We start from the raw sequence: 24,016 nt of genomic DNA, 5'->3' as shown, positions 1-24,016 counted from the left end.
CTCACACTCCACACACACACACACACACACACACTCACACACTCACACTCACACTCCGCACACACACACACACACACACACACACACACACACACACACACACACACACACACACACACACACACACACACACACACACACACACACACACACACACACACACACACACACACACACACACGGGCACTCCTGGATTCCCTCTCACACCCAACTCCACCACCGCAGCACTGGCCTCTGTTCAGAGAGCCAGCTGCACAGCACACACTCTGTGATTTCCCTCTAGCTGTCTGCTGTTTGGAATCGCTGGGACAGTGACCTAAAAACAGACCAGAGTAGTAAAGACATATTTAAATTGGGCATATATTAAAATGTTGCTGTTAATGTGGTAACGATGTGTGTTTGTGTGTGTGTGTGTGTGTGTGTGTGTGTTTGTGTCCATGATTGCATATGTATTTGATTGTATTTGTGTTTGTGCATTTGAGTGCACATGTTGGATATTGCACTTTGTGTTTGTATTAGTTTTAAGATGGGGTGCAATCATTGATTTTATCTGTGATAGTAAAGGGTAACAATAGACATCAAGAGGAGCTGCATAAATATTAAAACTATACTTAATTTTGTGTGTGTGTGTGTGTGTGTGTGTGTGTGTGTGTGTGTGTGTGTGTGTGTGTCTGTGTCCTAATTCCTAATATAAATGTGTCTGTACAGAGCCAATAATTTAATATGAATGATGGGCTCCATAATATCATAACTGGTCTGTTTTATGTGCCTCTCATTATGTGTGAGCCTGTGTGTATTAATGTAATAACTCCATATTGCCCGTGGGATTCATTAGATGATAAGCCGGCGTAAAGGGGGTGTAGGGGTCAGGGTAGAGCCCAGCTGAAGGCCCCAGGGCCCTCAGCTCTGCAGATGCATCATGGGAACCCTGTAGAGAGAAGCCCCCAGGGGCGGTGGGGGCCCTCAGTGTTGGCTCTGCTCTGGGAGAGACTGTCTGCGCTTCCAGTCAGATGTTTAACGTATAGACATCCACCCACAGCCGTGTAAAGAACGGTGCGGTGATGTTCAATTCAGCTGCGACTTGTTCTCCTTGGGAGTGGACGGCAGCGCTGTGGTGTTCCTTGTGCGATGCTGTAGCATTCGAGCTACACTGGTACCCTCTGTTTTCTCCTGCTGTTGTTACATGAGGAAACGCAGGAGGGCCACCATTAGACGAGCGGTTTAAACTGCAGTACAAACAGGTACATGCTGTGCTAGTCTCCCTCTCTCACTCTGTATCTCTCTCTCTTCTATCTCTATACCTCTATAACATTTAGCTTTCCAAAAATGGGAGTTTTTTTTTTTTCCGGGGGGGGGGGGGGGGGCGGGTCAGTGTTTGCATATTTAACATGTTTCATATACCTGTTTCAACACTGCATTTCGGTCATTGCTTTTACCTTACCGAAAGCCTATGCATGCTAGTTATGTATCCACCAGCTGCCTGCCTGCAGCCTACTTCCAAAACTCCAAAGCTGCTTGCTGTCAGATTTGGTTTGAGGACACAAGTCACCTATTGTGTATCAACAACACTCAATAACAGTTTATGTGATGTGTTAATCAATTAAATTCCCAACAATTTGACAACAGCTAGTTCTGGCTAGCCTGCTTGCTTGCGAGACTCCAAGACTCCCGCTTCCTTATTTGGGTTTGGGTTGCCAGGTTTTAGCCTATGTTGAAATTGAAAGTAAGTGATCGTGTATGTGTAGGGTGTATTTCATACACAATCTGGCAACCTGGGAGATGTCAGACTAACAGAAAAAAATAATGGATCAATGATTTTAAAATTTTAAAAGTTTGATGGCCATGCAAATTACGGGAGTTTTCCGGGAGAAATAACAAAACAGGAGGGAGATGACCTTAAAAAACGGGAGAAACCCGGGAAAAACGGGTTTAGTGTTGACAGGTATGTCTCTCTCTCTCCCCCATCATTACCACATGCTTCCCCCCACTGAGAGCTGACTGCAGTGAAATTGGTAGGTCTGCACATCTCTACGTCTCCGAGATAAATGCTCATAACATAAACTGGTAATTTTGTCATCATGTTGCACGCTGCAGACAAGGTTATTACAGATGTCGTCACTATTGGAGGGGAGAGGAGTGCTCCTTTGTCTGTGAGTGTGTGTGTGGAGGGGGGCGTGTTATCATCATTACTTAATTCTAGTGTATTGCCCCATGCATAACCCTGTCGTTAGTATTAAATTTTAATCATGCATGCAGTGCAGGCTCCCCGGGTGGTAGCTGTGGTGGAGGTGGTAGGTGCAGGCGAGGTGGGGGTGGGGGTGGGGGTGGAGGCGGTGTGTGTGCGTTGGGGCGAGTCCTGGGTGTTTCTTATGAGCCACGTGGCCCCTATAATCATCCGCTGCTCCTAATCACACACACATCTGAAAGAGACAACACTTAAAGAGAGCGTGGCACACTCAATTACTACCCTCATGATGGTGCATGGTGTTTGATTTGTGCTGTCTGCGGTCGCGCCGTGAGCCAGACCGGCAACGCTGCAGGGAGAGGAGAGGGAGGCCCGCTGGAGACTGGACCAAAGAGAACAGGGAGAAGAGAAGGCTGTCGCCAATTTAGCAGCAATTATGTTGGATATGTATATTATAGGTTAATACGGTTTGTGGAAAGATGCTAATCATCATATTTACTTTGTTGGATAGTTCACAAAATTATATTGTACTGTCATTGATATTGATATTGGGATTATTATCTTAAAAATGAAAAGAAGGAAAGACACTGGCAGGAAGTGCATGAAACCCTTAATGTAGATTTGTTGTGATGCAAGTAAAGGGGAAAGGCTTATGTGCAGGTGATGTGAATCGTTCTTGATTGTCTCGTGAGAAGCCTCTTAAAGCAATGCTAGCATTAGTAAGACACAAGATTACACTCCTCTTAAATGTTTGTACATAGCACGTATTCCTGTGGTGATTCAGTTAGTCACACAGGTCTCCAGATCACAGGCCCCATTAAAACCTTTGAACTAAAGAGAAGCTCAAGAGAGAGAAAGAAACACATGTGCCAGACTCTGTTTGGAATAGAAACTACTTTTAAATGACAAGCACATTTCATTTGGGAGGTTTTTTTAGAGTGGAGAAAACACACACACACACAAAAAACATACAAACTGTCAAAAAAGACTGCTCACCTGCGCTGGGGACATTTGGGCTCGTCAATGGTGAGCAGATGAACAAATTAGTGGATAGAGGATGACAATGCGACTACAGATGTTTGCCTTTAGTGTCTCGCCTTTGCATAATCCCGATGCAGAAAAAACCAAGGAGAATGTGCTACATGAAAGTCCAGGTTTTCTAAGAACAGTGGGTAGCTTATTAGGTCTTCTTTGATCCTGCTGTCTTTGATATCTGTGGTCTCATAAAGAATTCACTTTCAGCCATAAATATAGGTAGTTCAGAGAGCTGTTGTGACATGCACCCCTAGATTCTTCACAGTCTGTTTAAATTATCAAAAACACAGCAAAATATGGAAAGAATAAAAAACATGGCCAAGTGAAGGGGTGCAAGAGAGGGATAGAGAGAGGGAAAGAGAGAGAGAGAAAGAGAGGGAGCTAGAGAGAGAGAGAGGAGTGTGCAGGAAAACCTTCTGTTCTTTGGCTGCACATCGGCGCGTAGCCCTGTGGGTGCGTGCTGTGCCGTCTCCTGAGCTGAGCTCCGCAACATCAAAACTCCAACTCCCAGCTTGCCCGGCTGCTCCAGGTGACCTGTCATTCTGCGGCTGGTGCCCTAACAAGGAGACTGTGGTAGGCAGGGGACTCGGGCAGAGCTGGCCGTGGCAGTGCCGCCGCGTTTGATGTGTGCTGCGGCTGCTGATGGTTGGCACAGCTGTAACGAGTGCTCCAGCACTCACTGAGCACTGTGTATGTGGTCACCACAACACACGCTTGCTGTGCCCTAGACAGGCAAAAAGGCAACTTCCATTCCCCACAGTGGTTCTCTGTGGTGCCTCTGTGCCCTAGTTACTCGACCCTGCCTCTATAGCCTGTCTGAATGGCTGAGGAAGTAGAGTAGTAAGTACAACCACATGCCACCTTAGCTGGGTACTAGTGACAACTGGACAACAGCAATGGCCTACAGAGCAAAGACTAGAAGGCATCCATGCATAATATTCCCATAATATCAACATAATATGTGTTTCTGGTGATGACCTTGAAGGACCACATGTGCCCTAACTTCCTCAAATAACCCCCCCCTTTCCCATCCCCAGACTTTGATGAACCCCCCCACTCACCCACCCACCCACACACACACACACACACTCTATCCTGATCTTATCACAGCCCTTCACCACTGATGATGAGCAGGGGGGTGATGAGGTCACTGGGGTTGACCTTTGCCCTCGTCCTGCTCATGTTGTCCCCGTTCTAATTGTTCTCCGCTTGAGAGATGGAAAAAATGAGCAAGCTGCATCTATTAGGGTGGAGGTTGGGGGTGAGAGTGGGGGTGAGGGTGAGGGTCTGGATTGGGCACTGCCACCGCGCCACAGCCTGAAGGGAGGAGGGGGTGAGGGGGTTGGTGGCGGTAGTGTTTGTTTGCTTTTCCTGGAGAGTGACACCCCACTGCTAGGTCTCAGAGAGAGGTCATGACTGGGGGTGACCTGACCTCATCTCACCCTCTCCTCTCCTGCGTGAGGCCGGCTGAATGCTCGCTCTGTCTATTCACTGCGCTTCCATTCAGTTTAGCCACACACACACACACACACATTCAGAGAGATAAAACTCGCAAACGCATACATTCACATGCAAGTACACAGGCACACATACTATGAATTTGGGGCAAGTATTAAAGCATGCACACAATAATAAAATAGTTGCGGCACTCAATGAAGGGGCTCACACACACACACACACACACACACACCTATACCCGTTTATCGGACTATAGGGACAATTTTGGATTTTTTGGGCAAATCAGACTTGGCATAGGGCTGCGAGGACACCAGGTTCCAGTGGTGCTAGAGCTACAAAAAACATACCAAAAATCATGAAATAAATCAGGGAACCTATACACGACTTAAAATTAAAAGATTTTCTTTGCACAACTGAGATATAAAAAATGGCTATTTTTCAGACTTTTTGGTGGTTTGTAAAGACTTCTCTGTAACACTGTCTATAAGGACAGTGTGGTGTACAAGGTCAGTGATGTCATCATACACATACACCAAGTATAACCTGTTTTGAAAGGACACATGGCTTATAAGACCAAAGTGATGTCATCATACACATACACTATGTATAACCTGCTTTGAAAGGACAAGGTCTGTAAGGCCAGGTCACCATACACATACACCAAGTATAACCTGTTTTGAAAGGACACAAGGTCTGTAAGGCCAGGTCACCATACACATACACCAAGTATAACCTGTTTTGAAAGGACACAAGGTCTGTAAGGCCAGGTCACCATACACATACACCAAGTATAACCTGTTTTGAAAGGACGCATGGCTTATAAGACCAAAGTGACTGAGGCACACCATTATAATAATATGGAATATATTATGAGGTCATTTTTGTTTTCTTTGTTGACATCTGTTTACAGTGCATTACAATTTGGCACACAAGTTGAAATAAGTGTGAATAACATCAGATTGAGACATAATTTGCAGATGATGTACACAGGCAGCACAATCACTCCATTCTACACTTCTTCCTATAGAAAACATCAGTACCTCCAATCAAATTCTGTCAAGTTACAAAAGTTTACAGATTACACCACGGCTCTTATCTGATGGGGTCTACCTACCCGTGGGCCAAATGTTACTACTTAACTAGGTTTGTTATTATTAACACACAACACATTCGTTGAATCACTGAACTATATTTGATTTGGTCACCTCAAGAATCTCTTCCTTCCTTAACAAGGACAGCATTTTAAAAAATAATAAAGGAAAATAAAAGTGAATCCTGACATTAAAAGGCCCAGGCTAACCACAAAGCAAAACAAACAAAACAAAAAACTGCCTGTGAGCAAAATAAATGAAGTGACCTAACCCATTTCTGAACACAGGACACAAACTTGTAAAACATGCCTAGAAAGGTAAAGGCTCAAGCTATCCAAAAGAGCATTTAGCGTTTGAATGCCTTTTAAAGGCCAAGCCTCTGTTGCGGACAAAATCTCTAATGTTTTGAATGGATCTGGTCTCCAAGATAGGGTGTTCCTTTTCCTTGCACTCCAGGCACTGCCCGCTGGTGGCAGTGACACCGTTTTCAACAAAAGGCCTTAGATGTTTCATCACCGCTTGTATCTCCTCCTCAGACCATGGTCTCTTCGTACACCGCCTTGATGAAACACAGAAACCTGAACAATTAAAAAAATATTAGAAGATAAAAAAAGAAAAATAATGTACTTGCAGGTAGGGATGTTGCTGTTCAAAATTGCCAAACAAACTGGAACTTGTGTAGACAAAATGTATGTGGTAATAAATTGAGATCTGCTAAAAATCAAAGTTGGATTGTTTTCATTAACATGACATTTCATTACACTGCTTGTTAAAAACAAAATACACCCAGATCCTTTATATGCTTTATATGCCTAACCAAACATAATGTAAGTGTTGACTGCACATTAGCAAGTGTGCCTAGTGATGGACATGGCACCGCATTTAAATAATACCTTGAGTAACTGAGTCAGGGAGATGAGGTGAACCAGAAGTTACACAGGCAGAGTTCCTCTGGTCATCTAAAAAAACATTGCACAGTATAAATGTACAGTATGGGCTTAAAGAGCCTGTCTGCCTACCAATCAAAGACCATGGGCATAGAGGGGATACATGTAAAACTGTAATATATTCTACTACCATGCACATAACAAGCAGACAGCCAATTCTATATTATAATAACTATGCTCATGGCAAAGTTGTTGAACCGGGTGAAGTAAGGAGAGCCTGACTTTGCAACCATACCTTGAGTGATAATTTTACTAGGAAATTATGTACATTTTACACAGGCCAAGTCTTCCCTGTAGTTTTAAAATTATCATGCAAACTACTGAACACATCAAAATACTAACCACAATGCATACATGTATGTGTCACAATGAAAAGAGATGACAAAAAAGTAAGCTTCTAACAAAGTTTCTAACCATCGTACTACTGGACAATTCCTGACAAACACTTTTAATACACTCTAATGAACCCACAGACTCCAGCTCATTACATGATATGTTTGGCAAATGTTGGGTCCATCATTGAGATTATACCTTGAGCTGCAGTCTCGGAGAGATGAGGTGATCCAAAAGTCCCAGAAGTCAACATTTCTTCATTGTCTAAGAACAACAAAAGACAAAAAAAAAACAATGGTATCAAATACACAGCTAGGGTAGGCAATAAAAAGTTCCTACATCTGTGAAATAACAGTAGGAGGTCATCTAAATGTCAATAAAAAAAGCCTATTTTAAATATTTCACCAATACAATTACAACATCCGCAACACGGAATACAACAATTTCAGTAGCCTTGGGACCCCATTTTAACAGTACCTTGCAATGTGGAAACATTAGGGAGTTGCTGTGATCCTGTATCCATTTTGTCTATGTCATCTATTAAATGACATTGTAAAAAGGTTATTACAGCAACCATACACACCAAGCAGATTTAACAATGTGTAAATGATTCATACCACCAATTTCATCCAGAGATTTTCCTTGAATATCCTTCACACTTCCCTTCTCCATAGCCATAAGCAGCTTTGAGATCTTAGCCAGCTGAATCGTTGATTGGGGCAGTCGATAGTACTCCCTATGCACCCTAATGTCATGGCCGAGAAAGTCGGCCAGCTGGTCCAGTTCATTATCTTTCAAGTTCATGACTTGGCTTATTGTGGCGATCTGTTTGCGAAGGTTAGTTGATCTGAGGTTTTGAGGATCTTCGGCTCCACAAGCATCTGCAAATTGACCAAACTGTCCTCTGTAATGACCATCACTACAAGGAATAGCGAAGAGGTAATTGTTGTTTTCAGTTACTCCACACTCTTTCCTCTTACTAATGAGGAGTGACAGGTTAGCAGTCATATCAGGGGTCAGGATCACAGCAACCTTTCGTCCTTTTTTCCCCCTCAATTCCACTCTGGCGAATTGTTTGCAAAGTCTCTTCTCAACTTCTGTAAGCCCAGTGCTTATGTCATCATTTAGTTGTGACACATCACGATCTTCAAAATTGTTTACAGTCATCCTTGCCACTTCACCTTCCCTTCTCCTATTAAACAAAATGACTTGACAGAGGGTCACCTTTGCTAGTGCTGCATAAGTGCCTGCTGTTGGGTTATCGGCTAGTTTCTCCTTAGCCAATTCCACTTGCTGACCAAGATATAACTGCAGCTTCTGAACGTCCTTGGCCAGTGGAAGCCTGGTGCTCTTATTGTATTTTGCCTCACTCAGGTTTGATAAGGCAGAATGGGAAACTAATTCAGACCACTTTGTTTCATGAAGTGTATGAAACCTCTTGATGGAATCGACCCCCTCTTGGTCCTCTTCCATTAGGGCACGACACATGATGAGGTCACTTATCTTTCTGAGAGAATGCCCAATTTTAAGAGCCAGACTTGGGGCTTTGAATGTGTTGTGTTGGTGATCAAAACCTGAAACTCTCTTAACAGCACCAGTAAGAGTAAAGAAGTTGCCTGGTTTTATTGCCTCTTCCATGTTATGGATTCTAGTTGTGTGGCGCAAAGTCACAAGTAATCTCCCAAGTTCCCTTACTTTCTGTCTTATATACTCATGCTTTGATCGGTCACTCCCATGCTTATTAAAGAGGGACTGGGCAAACTGCATGAGATAATGATCATTCCTTATTGCAGTGGACACGTCATCCTTGTGCATTTTGCCCAGCACTGACCAAAGTTCACTTGAAATTGGCTGGGACATTGTAAATTGAGCAGATGCTATACCAATGACCCTCTCTGTCCACTCAGGTCCCTCTTCAACATTATTCTCGGGTCTTAGAGCACATCTTTTCATATGTCGAGAAAGTTCTTTTCTGGATAACATACCCTTACAGTACAAGCAGTAATCATACGTCTCAGGGCTGCTACTCTGTTTGGAACTCCTTTTCACTTTAAGACAGCCTGACCCTGTGGTTTTAACAGTCGAGTTATGCTTGAAGTTGCCAAGGTTTCGGAATTTCTCAAGAAGAACCCTTCTGTCCTTTGATGATTTGGGGAACTGGAGTGCCTGTGCGATTTCAGCATTTTCATTTACATGCTTCTCGAGATGACGTGCAAATTTTGTTTGAGGTTTCCCACATACAAAACAATAATTGACTTGGCTTTTAAGGAATTTTCCTGATTTGGTTGGGGATTTACTTTGGCCAAGAATATCCACAGTGCTTTCTGGTTCTGGTTCGGGTTCGGGGTCTGGTTCAGCAAAAGTAACTAAATCAGGCATATTGGTATGGGACTTCTTGGATGGTTCAGGCAACTCGACACTCAACTCTGTTCCTGAGCTTTCTGAATCCGATACAGACTCTGAGCTTTCTGGTTCTGGGTGAGCAAAAGTAACTAAATCAGGCATATTGGTATGGGACTTCTTGGATGGTTCAGCCAACTCGGCACTCAACTCTGTTCCTGAGCTTTCTGAATCCGATACAGACTCTGGGATGTACTCATCACCAGATGAGACATCATCCTGTAAAGTATATTAAATTAATTAATTACAGCATATTTTAATAAACAGAAATACACATGGGAAGGATGGTGTCAAAAACAAACTGCTAAAAGCCATCATATTGATATTAAGCATATTATACTTCAATGTTCACTTACATCTGATATATCCCAGTCTTCTGAGGACTTCTGGAGGCAGATTTTGTGCCACACACCACAGCATTCTTCACAGACAAAATTAGACAAAAATTGATCAATTGTTGACCAATTGCATACTCATTTTCATATTAAATGGAATAAGCTTCACACTTATGAAACATACACAATTAAGAAATGCTAACAAAATGAACTGTTCAGTACAAATGCACAGTTTGAGTGATGGCTAAAACTTTAACAAAAAGTACACGTTTCAACCATTAAGGTAGAATTCACTGGAGTGGCAGAGCCTTTACATTACCCATTTGAAGTCAGTTAAAAAAAAGTATGTAGTGATCCCACACATTAAATTCACTCACTAACGTTCAATAACTGTAACTGTTCAAATGGTGCATTCTTATGGTATTTCCAGACAGATAATTATCTAATTAAACTTAAAAATATGACATAATATGGCATCCTCCTAACAATCAAGAGATTTGAGATTCTGATTATAAACTGTTACTGTAAAAACAGACACATTAGTAGCCTGACCTGACCAAACACGGATTCTTTTTTTAATGCGTAATGTGCAAGGTGTAGGCCGTTTCAGAATGAATCCTTGGCTCAAAGATTTCTGGCAGAATGGTCTAATGTGGAACAGAAATGCTGAAATGTTTATCCTTAATACAATTAAGCTAATAAGGCTTCTGAGAATAAAAGGAAAGTAACTGGAAAGGTGTGGAGACACCTACAAGCATTTGGATTGCCAATTGCTTGGTGGATCTATTGAATTAGTTCTGGATTTATTAGGCCTAAAGTTTATGTTCATCATTACCTTTTATACAGTATATTTATCATCTCAATTAGCCAAACTAAATTTGAAGTCCACTCGATCTATTATCAACTCAGATGCTTAAATATAGACCCAGTGACTTATTGGAAGGCACAAAGTTAGAAAAAGTTGAAAGTCGAAGGGTTTAACATCATCTTCAAAGTTGAGCGTATGTACAAAATGACTTCATCAATGTCCTGAGCGCACCATAGAGTTGATGGCATTTTCCTTGTGTTGATACTCACTTACACATAATGAAACGTATGCATAATGAGACGTGCATTATGCTTTTCAGCCAAGCTAATCTTTAATAATGCTGATGAAGAAGCACAAACATTTTCCTATGTTCACGTACAGTAGCGCATCAAACCAAGAAATGTGTTATTTGCATTGGTAACATTGCAAATATGGGCTTGTTGGAATTTGTCTATACAACAATTCAAACAGTGGTGTTTCGTTTATTGTGCGATTGGGTTAACATTGAAAACAACTCATCTATAAGTTGTAATTTTATTTCGGAGTCACACAAATTAATAAAGTCCATGAAAGATGGATTTATCCGCACTGCAGCGAACCGGATGAAAGAATGAAACATTTGCAAGGATTTAAGGTTGTAGCCTAACTTAGGTCTAAGTCTAATAACAAAGAACAATATAGATAGCCTAATAATATAAATGATAATAGCAAAGGAATTAAGGACTTGTTCAACATCCAAAGGCGAAAGTCTCCAGGCATAAGGAAACCCTGCGTTATAGATTTGTGATGCGGCTTCTCCGACTCCCTGACCCCCCCAATATATATTTAAAAAAAAAAAAAAAAAAAAAAAAACTTAAAAAAAAAACTCCTTCGCTTCATGTTAATGGCCCATTTCAATTCCAAAACAGTAAAATTTGCCAAAAGGCGACTAATTTGCAGGTATGCTCTCTGTTATCTGCCATGTGCCTCATCTTGCAAACTCACTTGCCTGGCACGTCATAGTATCTGCTACTCCAGTGTCTTTCACCGCAATGGTGTGACTTGATAAAACATTCAATCAACATGTTTTTATGATTTATAGGTGCGAGTCTGGAACTGACCCATGGCATGAAATGAAACTACTTATACTGAGAAATGCATTAATTAGGAGAAGATGAAACACACTTACGTTTGCATCTTACACTGTGCCATCTGATAGATGTGAAAGGTGAATGGCATATCCAGCATTTGTCAATTCTCACCGATTCAAAAACCAGCTTATGGATTGTACACTGTGACAAACATTTTCAAAACATGAAATAAATATAAAACCTTTACACACACAAATTGTATCATGAATTGTTTTACTTTCACACAAATCCATGTACTTTTCTACAAATCCATCAGGAGAGATGAGAAGGGGTAAAGAAGTTACTTTTATAATATAGAAGCATATATATTCAATTCCTGTGACTTAAGTTTAGCTAACTGTTGGGGTGTCACTCATCACACACACAAAAGAGAAAGATATGCTTCTCTTGTGATGATGGCAAAGACAACAATTCCTCTAAATAATGAAGTAAACCTTCATCTGACATTTAAAAAAAACAGAAACACATCTAGTTTCGGAACCTGTGTCCAAAGCCAAATTTAGATTTACCCTGCTTAACTTCTATCATCTGTAAAAAAAGAAATGGCAACAGGGATCTCTACCAATCAATGGCTTTGCTTAACACTAAAAGTTAAACTCCAGGACCAGGGTAAATCAACCTACAGCCCTGTTGTTTGAAGACAGCGAGTGCTAGGAAGAATGAAAAAATGTTCTACAATACAGACCACTAGCGAAACAGCCGGAAATTAACTGATGGGGGCAAGGAAACTGATTATTCTCTTCTTCCTAGCCACAGCACTACATAACCTCAAACTGCAAGGAAATAGGTTGATCAACCCTGGACTATCTGGAAAACCCCTGGAAAAATCTGTGCACGTGTTTGCAATACAGACGTCACAACATAGTATGAACAGCTTTGTTCACCCAGCTCAGTCATAAACAAAAGGCAGCAATTTTACAGAGAGCATTTTTAACATTTTTAACATTATTTAATGTTGGCACTGGCACTTAAAAACACTAAATGGGTAAATTGCAATAAATGGGCTTAGTTTTGGAGCCAAACGTTGGAGTTAGAATGAAAACCTCTGTGGCAATTGTGGCAACAGCCACATCATTTTCGTTATGCATTATTTGTATTGGTTGTTTAAAAACGGGAAAAAAGTGATCCGATTAATCGATCAATAAAGTACTAGATTAATCAATTACAAAAAGAATCGATAGCAGCAGCCCTAACTAAAACAATGAAAATTGTGTTCCATGAAACATCACAGTACTTCTAACCATTGTTCAATTTCAAAACACAGGTAATTTCAAACTCACCTCACAAGCAGAGTCATTTGGCACAGCTCTGGATGATTGACACCCTGATCTTGATTCGGTCTCTGTACAACAGAACACAGGGAGATTCAGTGCTTGACTTTCCTCAAGTCATAATATACTCAACTCACATCCCTGACAGACGATATTCTACTCAAAATGTCCATCAAGACATAAAAAAAAGTGGCAATATCAGGCCATTTTCATGCTGCAAACCCTTAGCAGGCCTGACATGCATTGCCAGAAGTTAACAACATTTACTCAAAACTATAACTGACCACTGGCAAGCTCTGCTGAGAACACAGGGGATAACACCTCCTGGTGCTGGACACCAACTTCTTCTGTGAAAGAGGGGATTGGAGAAGTGCCACACTGACCTCTGACACAGTGCACCTAAAAAAATGAACAGCAATATGCAAAGATGAACAGGCATCAACTGGTACAGATGGGAATACTCCATACAGTATGTGCAAAGACAGAATATTTAACAAGATTTAGTAACCATTTTGGATAAGGGAGGCATGTCACTGCATAACAAATTTCTTAACTAGCCACTTTACAAGCATGTGCTGTAGTTTCTACATATGTGTGTGACACAGGGGAATATTCATGTTATGTGAGGACAGTTTATAACACAGACAAACTCATGGTATGCAAGGACATGGTCCTTTGGACTTCTAATGACATCCTTTATCAAACTCTAAGTCTTCTGTTATTGAACTCCCAGTGTATGGCACACTCAGTAAAAAAACAGTGTTGGGGGGACACCATGGTTAGTAAAACCATCCATACTGAATAGAAAACATTTCCACTGTAGCTGCAAGATGTTTACTAAAACACTGAACATTGTGTTCCATGGAACATCACAGTACTTCTAACCATTGGTCAATTTCAAAACACAGGTGAAATTGTTAGCGGCTAACTGAAATAAAACCACCTATATGATAGCCAATCTATATGTATGGTGAAGGGTATGTGAAGCTATTTTAATTTCAATTTCAAAGCCCAAGGGAACTTCATCAGGATGCATAGTATCCGGTATCCATGAAACAACTGGCCTTTAAAAATAAAAATCTGCCTGGCTCTATGGGAATTTAACATAGGGGTATGTATACTTATGAGCACTTGTATTGTAAGGAAGAACATTTATTTATTTACAATACATAATTCATTCACAAAGAAAATTGGTGTCTTTAAAGGTTGAATTTTTCCTCATTTTTTTATTAAGACATTAAGATCAATTTTCAAAAGATGATATTTTTTATTCTTCTTTTTAGTCAACTTTAGCATGTATATGCTAAGGGTATGTAAACTTATGAGCACAACTGTACTGTAGGTACACATTGATGCCACAAGTAAGAATGTGTATTAAAGAGACAAAACGCTATTCCTCAACTAGCCACTTTACAAGCATGTGCTGTAGTTTCTACATCTGTGTGTGACCCAGGGGAATATTCATGTTATGTGAGGACAGTTTGTAACACAGACAAACTCATGGTATGCAAGGACATGGTCCTTTGGACTTCTAATGACATCCTTGATCAAACTCTAAGTCTTCTGTTATTGAACTTCCAGTGTATGGCACACTCAGAAAAAAAACAGTGTTGGGGGGACACCATGGTTAGTAAAACCATCCATACTGAATAGAAGACATTTCCACTGTAGCTGCAAGATGTTTACTAAAACACTGAACATTGTTTTCCATGGAACACCACAGTACTTCTAACCATTGGTCAATTTCAAAACACAGGTAAATTCAAACTCACCTCACAAGCAGAGTCATTTGGTGTGGCTCTGGATGATTGACACCCTGATCTTGATTCAGTCTCTGTACAAGAGAACACAGGGAGATTCAGTGTTTGACTTTCCTCAAGTCATAAAACCACATATAGGTATACTATACTCAACTCACATCCCTGACAGACAATATTCTACTCAAAATGTCCATCAAGACATAGATAAATGGCCTGATATTGCCACATTTTTCATGCTGCAAACCCTTAGCAGGCATGACATGCATTGCCAGAAGTTAACAACATTTACTCAAAACTATAACTGACCACTGGCAAGCTCTGCTGAGAACACAGCAAGGTGCTGGACACCAACTTCTCCAATCCCCTCTTTCGCAGAAGAAGTGCCACACTGACCTCTGACACAGTGCACCTAAAAAAATGAACAGCAATATGCAAAGATGAACAGGCATCAACTGGTACAGTGTCTATTTCACTCAAACCTTTAAGTTTGTGACACTGAAAACGATGTAGACAGGGGAACAAAGTGTGAATTGATGGCTATCAGTACCGACAAAGATTTTCAGACTGTACCTGCAGTATAATTGTAATTCATTGATAAATATGTCCCTTACGAAACTATATAATTTCTAAACATTCATACATCCCGAAATAAACAGCCGAATTCAAACTAACCTCATGCGCAAGGTTGTCTGGTGTGGGAGTGGATGACTGACACTCTGCTCTCAATTCGGTGTCTGTTGAAGAGAACACAGGACATGAAGACACAGTGCCTTGCAAGACCCCAGTATTTGGCAGGCATTGCTTCTTCAAGCAGGGACTCACCTCTGAATAAGTCTGTAGAGAAAACATTGGGTTCCAAGTCATGGGCGTGGTCACTAAGCTCTGCAACGGAGTGTTGGCCAGAAGGGAAGCTTCCACTATTTCGCTGTGTATAAAAAGTTGAACAGATGCAGATATGATGCAGATGAGGACTTGAATATCACATAAGTTTATTGTAAAGTTGTACTAAGACAGAGTTTAAAGACACATGTTCTAAATGTTTAGCAACTGTATAGGATGACAAGAAAAAAATGAAAAATATTTAAATACCAACGCAACATACGCAACAAAACATTCTATGCTAACTATGTGGTAAATAATGACTAGAAAACATTTAATTACAATAATAAAAAAAAAAGTAAACAGTAAAAGACTGTATAGATATGCTATTGTCCAAGTAAAGGAACTTACACCATAAACCACTGCAAATTAATATGTTTCTAATGCTGTCAAAATAATGATAATTCTACGACGGAGTATTAGGGCCACACATAAAGAAAAAAAAAAAATGTTTGCCATGACGAGATTAAACTCGACATTTCGAGAATAAAGTTGAAATGTCATTTCGACTTTAAAGTCGACATGCCGATATTAAACTCGAAATACAGTTTAAATATAGCCTACACTAACACACAATATGTGACAATAATTATAACACTGAAAATTGTGTTCCATGGAACATTAGAGTACTTCTAACCATTGGTCAATTTCAAAACACAGGTAAATTCAAACTCACCTCACAAGCAGTGTCATTTGGCATAGCTCTGGATGATTGACACCCTGATCTTGATTCGGTCTCTGTACAAGAGAACACAGGGAGATTAAGTGCTTGACTTTCCTCAAGTCATAAAACCACAAAGGCATAATATACTCAACTCACATCCCTGACGGACATTTTGAGTAGAATATCGTCTATCAAGACATAGAAAAATGGCCTGATATTGCCACATTTTTCATGCTGCAAACCCTTAGCAGGCATGACATGCATTGCCAGAAGTTAACAACATTTACTCAAAACTATAACTGACCACTGGCAAGCTCTGCTGAGAACACAGGGGATAACCCCTCCTGGTGCTGGACACCAACTTCTCCAATCCCCTCTTTCGCAGAAGAAGTGCCACACTGACCTCTGACACAGTGCACCTAAAAAAATTAACAGCAATATGCAAAGATGAACAGGCATCAACTGGTACAGATAGGAATACTCCATACAGTATGTGCAAAGACAGAATATTTAACAAGATTTAGCAACCATTTTGGATAAGGAAGGCATGTCACTGCATAACAAATTACATCATCAAGCCGCAAGAAACAGCTGACGATGCACCATATACTGTAGGTACATATTGATGCCACAAGTAAGAATGTGTATTAAAGAGACAAAACGCTATTCCTTAACTAGCCACTTTACAAGCATGTGCTGTAGTTTCTACATCTGTGTGTGACACAGGGGAATATTCATGTTATGTGAGGACAGTTTGTAACACAGACAAACTCATGTTATGCAAGGACATGGTCCTTTGGACTTCTAATGACATCCTTGATCAAACTCTAAGTCTTCGGTTATTGAACTCCCAGTGTATGGCACACTCAGGAAAAAAACAGTGTTGGGGGGACACCATGGTTAGTAAAACCATCCATACTGAATAGACATTTCCACTGTAGCTGCAAGATGTTTACTAAAACACTGAACATTGTGTTCCATGGAACACCACAGTACTTCTAACCATTGGTCAATTTCAAAAACTCACCTCACAAGCAGAGTCATTTGGCGCGGCTCTGGATGATTGACACTCTGATCTTGATTCAGTCTCTATACAAGAGAACACAGGGAGATTCAGTGTTTGTCTTTCCTCAAGTCATAAAACCACATATAGGTATACTATACTCAACTTACATCCCTGACAGACAATATTCTACTCAAAATGTCCATCAAGACATGATATATGGCCTGATATTGCCACATTTTTCATGCTGCAAACCCTTAGCAGGCATGACATGCATTGCCAGAAGTTAACAACATTTACTCAAAACTATAACTGACCACTGGCAAGCTCTGCTGAGAACACAGGGGATAACACCTCCTGGTGCTGGACACCAACTTCTCCAATCCCCTCTTTCGCAGAAGAAGTGCCACACTGACCTCTGACACAGTGCACCTAAAAAAATGAACAGCAATATGCAAAGATGAACAGGCATCAACTGGTACAGTGTCTATTTCACTCAAACCTTTAAGTTTGTGACACTGAAAACGATGTAGACAGGGGAACAAAGTGTGAATTGATGGCTATCAGTACCGACAAAAGATTTTCAGACTGTACCTGCAGTATAATTGTAATTCATTGATAAATATGTCCCTTACGAAACTATATAATTTCTAATCATTCATACATCCCGAAATAAACAGCTGAATTCAAACTAACCTCATGCACAGGGTTGTCTGGTGTGGGAGTGGATGACTGACACTCTGCTCTCAATTCGGTGTCTGTTGAAGAGAACACAGGACATGAAGGTACAGTGCCTTGCAAGACCCCAGTATTTACCAGGCATTGCTTCTTCAAGCAGGGACTCACCTCTGAATAAGTCTGTAGAGAAAACATTGGGTTCCAAGTCATGGGCGTGGTCACTAAGCTCTGCAACGGAGTGTTGGCCAGAAGGGAAACTTCCACCACTGAGTTGTGTCTAAACAAGTTAAACAGAAAAAAATTGGGCAGCAGTGGTTGTAACAGTAGGGGAAATATACAAAACATACAGATAAGCTTGCTGGCATCATCTGGGAGAGAGATAGCCTGGAAAATCCAGACCCTGGTAATCTAGAAAGATTAAGGGTCTGGCCACGAACAATGTAATGGCCCAACTCGAGGGACGGCAACAAGCATGCATTTAAAAATCTCACTGCACGCAATTGGATAACACTACGACCAATGTGTACCGTCCTCCAACGTTACAGTGCAGTCTTCATCAGTTTAGCTGGTTCCCCGGGATATCGGGGTAAAAGTAACGTGCATCATTGCCAGAGTGTCTCGCCGAGACAATTCCATTGTGCTCTCGCGAGAACTCTGGATATCCACGGTAGGAGAGAGACACGATTGACTGAAAACCAGATTGAAGACCACCAAGATGTGACTTCTGTTTTTTGGTTATGATTGTTGGCACTAACAAACGATAGGTATTGTGTAATCTCTGTGGCCTCATGAAACGGACACAGCTTAACACAAAGAGAGGATTTCATTTTTATCAAGATGTCAAAATATAGGCTATACTTTTTAAACCTTGACACCAATTCATATGGGGATAAAATCAAAATGACCCACCTCTTTACGCCAGGGCCATTCTTTCCCACCATAGTCATAAGTGATTTCAGTTCCAGCCATAATTTCCTTCAGTGCAAAAAGGCAGAGATGTGGCTTCCCATCTGCTTCGATCAACTTCATTCTGCAATTTGGTGCCTTGTGCTCATCGTTTACCAGTCGTCCAAATGACCCATCTTCAAGTGCTCCATCAATACTGCAAATGTACAAACATCATGCACTAAACAGACGTTTATAGTGACACTTTTGAATTGTACATGCACAGTTGATGCAAGTTAAAATGCAACATGAGATCTTTACTTCAGAAATCCTGACTTCTCACTATAGTAATCTAAACATATTAGTCATTCTGAACCTACCACCATGTCTTCCGCTTCCATGTGAAGTCAAACATGAAGATCGAACATGCATTGTGGTACAGTTTACGTCTATGTTCAGCTTCAGCTGCATCAATGAGCTCCCCTCTATACTCCACCACAAAGTCTCCTTGATTGAAAACAGCTAAAGTGAAGATACCACGACCTGCAGACACAACCTTATTAGAGTAACAGGGGTAGCAGACTATCCAGACTATATCTATTGGATAAAACTCAGAAATGCAAATAATCACATAAAACTGAATTATTCCTATAAATTGCTACAATGCAACTTCAATTCAAGAACCAGTGACGTGTAACCTTCAGTCTAGCCTACAGTGTGTCAGTCACTCACCTTTAACTGAATTAATATATTTGATCTCCAACATTGAATTCTTGTCTCTTCCTGCAAGGATGTGATTAGTGGCATCCTGAAGAGGAGTAGTTCTCCGTGGCATGACAGAAGTTACTAAGGAAATTAAGAACAAAAATGTAAACAACAAAACAACTTCACTACTCTTCATCTCACTAATACCATGTATATTCAAACAGTATGTTCAGATACTAAATGACAATGCATACAAAGAAATAGAGAAACAGAAAATGTAGGCTATGTTAAAGGATAAACTCAACGGAGTTCTAAACAAAGCACTCATTTACCACAGACCTTAGCTTAGCCGTCAAAATTCTATGTGCTGGACATTAAGCTTGCCAAGCCATAACCTCTGGCTATAATTTCCACACGTAGGAGATAATGTTGGGCTACTTAATATTTAGTCTATTAGTTGTCTAGATGGGCACGTCCTCCCTTACCTCTTCAAAGAAATTGGAACAATTCAGACTTAAAATAAAGTTTAACATTGATAGTCACGATTGTAGCCCCCCTCCCTCCCCCAATACCACTGTGTGCTGTTCGTGGTTTAGGAGCATAAAGAGCAACGTTGTAATGTAGTTTGCTAGCGAAATTGACGTTAGTAAAAGTCTGACGCCTCTGACGAAAAGCAAACAAAAACAAAATACATTTACAGCTGTCTGACAATGTATTAATAAATTACTGTCATTCGTCTATCTAAAGCCTTAGTTTGTCCAACGTGACCTCTTCAATATACGTTTCCCATCCGATAGCTAGCAATGCTCTGAATATAGTGTTAATCTTACCAAATGGATGAAATAACATCGATATACCATCTTTCAACACTACTGGTCGTAACTGATCTGCCAACATTGGTGTTTGTTATTCCTTGACTAATTTCTTTGTGGTAGTTTTAAATATCCAGGCCACTTACCTGGATCGGAGGGTTCAGTCTCCCTGCAATAGCATTGGCAATAACAATAGCATGCACCTAGCCAGCTAACAGTAGCCTAGGTCAAGTACATTTCCTACCAATAGGTAATTCTGGGAGAATCGCTGGGAATAAAAACGCTTAGTCTACTTGGAATACAGTCTATTGGTGCTATCTCTGGGCTGTAGTAGGCTATATGGAATTAACTGGCTAGGCTACTTATCACACAGTAGGCTATTTTTGTTTAAGTCTTTAACATTATGTCATTCAACAAGCATTTACCTATATTACATACCATAATAACACTGCTATTAGGCCTACCTATTAAAACGTTTTGTTATGGATTTCTTACCTTCTCTCCACAACGTGCATTTCCAGAAGAACTCCCAGCAAATGAATCTGGTGATCACAGGTGTAGCAGCTGTCTTCTATCCAGCCAATCAGTATGAGCATGCGCAGTGTTGATTTAGCGTCTAATTTCGCGCGTTGTGTATAATTTCCCGCGTTGTGTATAATTTCCCGCGCTTGTGTGTCGCAGCATGCAGGGACCACGACCACCGATAGGGGGCAGTGGCGGACACACAAATATACAAAATATGTCAGGTTTTTGGTACATAAGGACTTTTGAGAAAACCACTTTTTGGGTATTAAAACATGCTGAGAAAAGGTTTTATAGGGTTTATTTTTATGAGGACAGCCAACTGTCCTCCTATACGAGAGGGTCCTCGTTGCTCTTTGAAATGTCTTGAAAACTGTCCTTCTATGCCCTGAAACAAACACACACACACACACACACACACACACACACACACACACACTTACAAATGAGCAACTTTGCACACATACAAGCATACACACTCAAATAAATGCCTACCTGCTCCCCCACCCACCACTATCCTCCCACACACACAAACACACGCAAACATGCACACCCAAATAAATGCATACCCACACGCATGCTTTGGCAGCGCACAGAGCTGTAATGGGATGGTTGCTCGGTGGTTTGCAGTCCCTCCGCCTTTCCTGGTTTAGGCTGACTGATCCCGGAAACGCAGTGGTGTGTTTACAAAAATTTAACGATAAAAAAACAACAAAACAGACCTTCCCAAAACAAGCAATGAATAGGCCTCTCCCACCACAGAGAAAGTTTATTTAATTGGCACTGTAATCTTTCCCAGTTCAGAAAGTGAAAGTTACAAAAAGAAACCCTGTCCTTGTTAAAAAGCACAACCCTACTTTTGAGCGGGGAAGACAGAGAATTGATTAGAAAGCTAACGCCTAGTGTGATATCCATTCCTTTCATTGTTCTCTGCTCGGCTGAAAAAAGATTTCTCTGTGTGCTTTCCAATTACGACATTGGCAGATCAAGAAAAGGTGTGAGATTAACTAGAGAAACCTTGCTAACACAAAGAGAATTCCTAACTTAACAAGATGTTACTTTTCATTGATAGCTCCCCCTCAGATTTTTCTGAGGCTCTGCTTTTTTCCCCCTGCATAGTGATGAGCGTGGAATTTGAATATATAGATGTTGAGTTGAACATTATGCTAAATATATGTACTGCTTTTGTATATTCCTCTCATTTTCAGCTGCCATTTATTTTCAGCATTTCACTTTCATTAGGCTTATGAAAAGAATATGTGTAGTCGCTATGTTTTCCAGTGATGCTATGCAAAGGGAAAGGTTTAAAATAGTCAAAATAGTTGAAATAAAAAACTGATTAAAGGTTTCTGATGAGCACCCTGTACAGTTTGAGGTTATACCTCTAGGTTCTCATGGGAGGAACTGGGATGGTAGGCATGGACCGGCACAGTTCTTTTGTTTTCTCAGAACAAGTAGATCAGGTTCTCCATCACATCCTTTAATCATCATAACGGTACTACTGCTGCCAGAGTCTCTTTGTATGTCATTGACTTAATCATAATGTTAAGGGGCCCTATAACTGTCTCTTGGTGCTACACACAGCATTGCGGTTTGGAATACTTTATATGTTTCTGTGAGTGTGTGCATGTCTCTCTCTCTCTCTCACTCTCTCTCACTCTGTGTGTGTGTGTGTGTGTGTTGATTGACTAGTTGATTCGTTGGAATGTTATATGAAATCAATTACAGGCATTACTTAGTAATGCCATAAAGGTAAACACGCTGCTCTTTCATCTTGCTCTGTACACTAAGTGGTGTAATATCGCTCGCTGCATGCCTTTTTTCTCTTTTTTTTATCACTGCATGACCAGATGAATGGTAATGGCTAGCCGGAGCTGAGATGAGGCAGGATCTGGGGGTGTGGTGGGAGTGTCCTGCAGCAGCAGAAGCCTTATTAATCTTCTTTTATTTTTTAATTCACATTCAGCTCATGAACAATTTAGCCTCGGTGCGCTAATGGTGTTTCGCGGGGGCTCAGTGGGACATCTTTTATACATCAATAAGGCCAATTATCTGTTTAAGAGGGGGGAAAGCCAGTCACCAGTTTCTGCCCTGCCCCGTTCTCTCTCTACTTCCACTGTGCTGCCCGTGCCCACTAGAGGGCCTTCCAGGCTCACTGACCCCCCAGGGGGGGCTTTACCACCCCCCACACCCCCCCCCCTCCCCCCCACACACCCCCTCTGTGCCCCCTCTGCCCTGGTGGGATTGGCATGCCGTGCACAGCTGGCTGCATTCAAGTCTTAACCCCCGATGCTAATGCGAAGAGCGGGCATCCTGCCTCCGCCGGCTCATCCCCTCTAGACCAGCATTAGAGCAAGTCTGGGGCCCAGAGCGGGTGAGCTAACGCTAATGCTAACATGCTACCACAGGCTGCTGCTACTACTCACTCCCACCAAGGCCACAGGCTGACAGACCAGACGGCCTAAAAGAGCGCTCACTGCCAGGCCGTTGGGTTTTCTGGTGTGATGTGGGTTAGCTGTGCAGAGTGAAGGCGTTGTGGTTGCATGTATTCGCGGTGAGACACTTGGGTGCTTAGAGCTGAACCCTTGCAGGTGTCCTCATACCCACAGACATCCCAAACAGGCTACTGTCTGGAGCGGGGGAAAGTTAGTGTGGGGGTTACTGGGTATCACAGTTCTCTCCACATAAGCCGCTAGTCTCAACAACTCTCGGTGTCTGGACTGGGTAGCTCATCCTTGAGCCGTCCTGGTTTTCCAAGTGGGGGGGTGATGTAAGCCCAATCCTCTAGCTGAAGATCTGCCCAGTGGCCTCTAAACTGACCCAGGCCCAGGGCAAATTTCATCTAATTTCCTACTTCCAGCTCCAGACATTATTCTGTGCCCACCGCCTCGGCCTCAGCCTGCCTCGGCATAAGAGAGGGGTGGAGGCACGGCCAGCTGTGGAGGGGCTCTGAGCCTTGAGAAAAAAGGGAAGCCGCCACTAAATAGACGCTAACAGGCAGGACCGTGCAACATCGGGTTCCCACAGTTCCTCCGAGAACCTCTGTTTACGAACACGAGGGGAGATCATACCAGGGGTTGATATTTATAACCGCACCGCCTCGAGCCGCGGCAGC

At 41.5% G+C, this 24,016-nt stretch overlaps 1 protein-coding gene across 9 annotated transcripts; it reads right to left on the bottom strand.

Annotated features, from left to right (window-relative positions):
* Window positions 1-5,591: 5,591 nt before the first annotated feature.
* Window positions 5,592-21,329, bottom strand: LOC121681526. 9 transcript variants are annotated; one of them, XM_042061307.1, is made up of 23 exons: window positions 20,875-21,328; window positions 19,595-19,708; window positions 19,243-19,405; window positions 18,887-19,079; window positions 18,146-18,254; window positions 17,996-18,057; window positions 17,617-17,731; window positions 17,324-17,385; window positions 16,601-16,715; window positions 16,309-16,370; window positions 15,576-15,678; window positions 15,426-15,487; window positions 15,060-15,162; window positions 14,766-14,827; window positions 13,278-13,392; window positions 13,003-13,064; window positions 11,761-11,863; window positions 9,806-9,870; window positions 7,667-9,668; window positions 7,527-7,586; window positions 7,248-7,313; window positions 6,663-6,728; window positions 5,592-6,347 (listed from the first exon to the last, which is right to left on the bottom strand). In XM_042061307.1, the coding sequence occupies exons 2-23, from the start codon at window positions 19,695-19,697 to the stop codon at window positions 6,100-6,102; spliced, it is 4,101 nt and encodes a 1,366-aa protein (XP_041917241.1). In that variant the 5' UTR covers window positions 19,698-19,708; window positions 20,875-21,328; the 3' UTR covers window positions 5,592-6,099. The 9 variants fall into 9 exon arrangements, with proteins under 9 accessions (XP_041917241.1, XP_041917242.1, XP_041917243.1 ...); XM_042061308.1 differs by lacking the exon at window positions 20,875-21,328 and adding an exon at window positions 20,526-20,857; XM_042061311.1 differs by having other exon boundaries at window positions 6,131-6,328; window positions 20,875-21,329.
* Window positions 21,330-24,016: the final 2,687 nt, after the last annotated feature.

The sequence above is a fragment of the Alosa sapidissima genome, chromosome 14 (assembly GCF_018492685.1).
Source record: "Alosa sapidissima isolate fAloSap1 chromosome 14, fAloSap1.pri, whole genome shotgun sequence".
Lineage (NCBI taxonomy): Eukaryota > Metazoa > Chordata > Actinopteri > Clupeiformes > Clupeidae > Alosa > Alosa sapidissima.
Note: the sequence above shows the minus strand (reverse complement) of the source record. Positions and strands in the feature narration are given on the sequence as shown.

Excerpts from the sequence above, each read along its gene's own strand:
- LOC121681526 (XM_042061307.1), bottom strand. The coding sequence starts at position 19,697 with ATGCCACGGAGAACTACTCCTCTTCAGGATGCCACTAATCACATCCTT. Across the intron at positions 18,058-18,145 it reads CTCTACAGACTTATTCAGAG|ACACCGAATTGAGAGCAGAG; the intron begins GTGAGTCCCTGC and ends TCTCTTCAACAG. Across the intron at positions 6,348-6,662 it reads CCCTGACTCAGTTACTCAAG|GTTTCTGTGTTTCATCAAGG; the intron begins GTATTATTTAAA and ends TTAATTGTTCAG.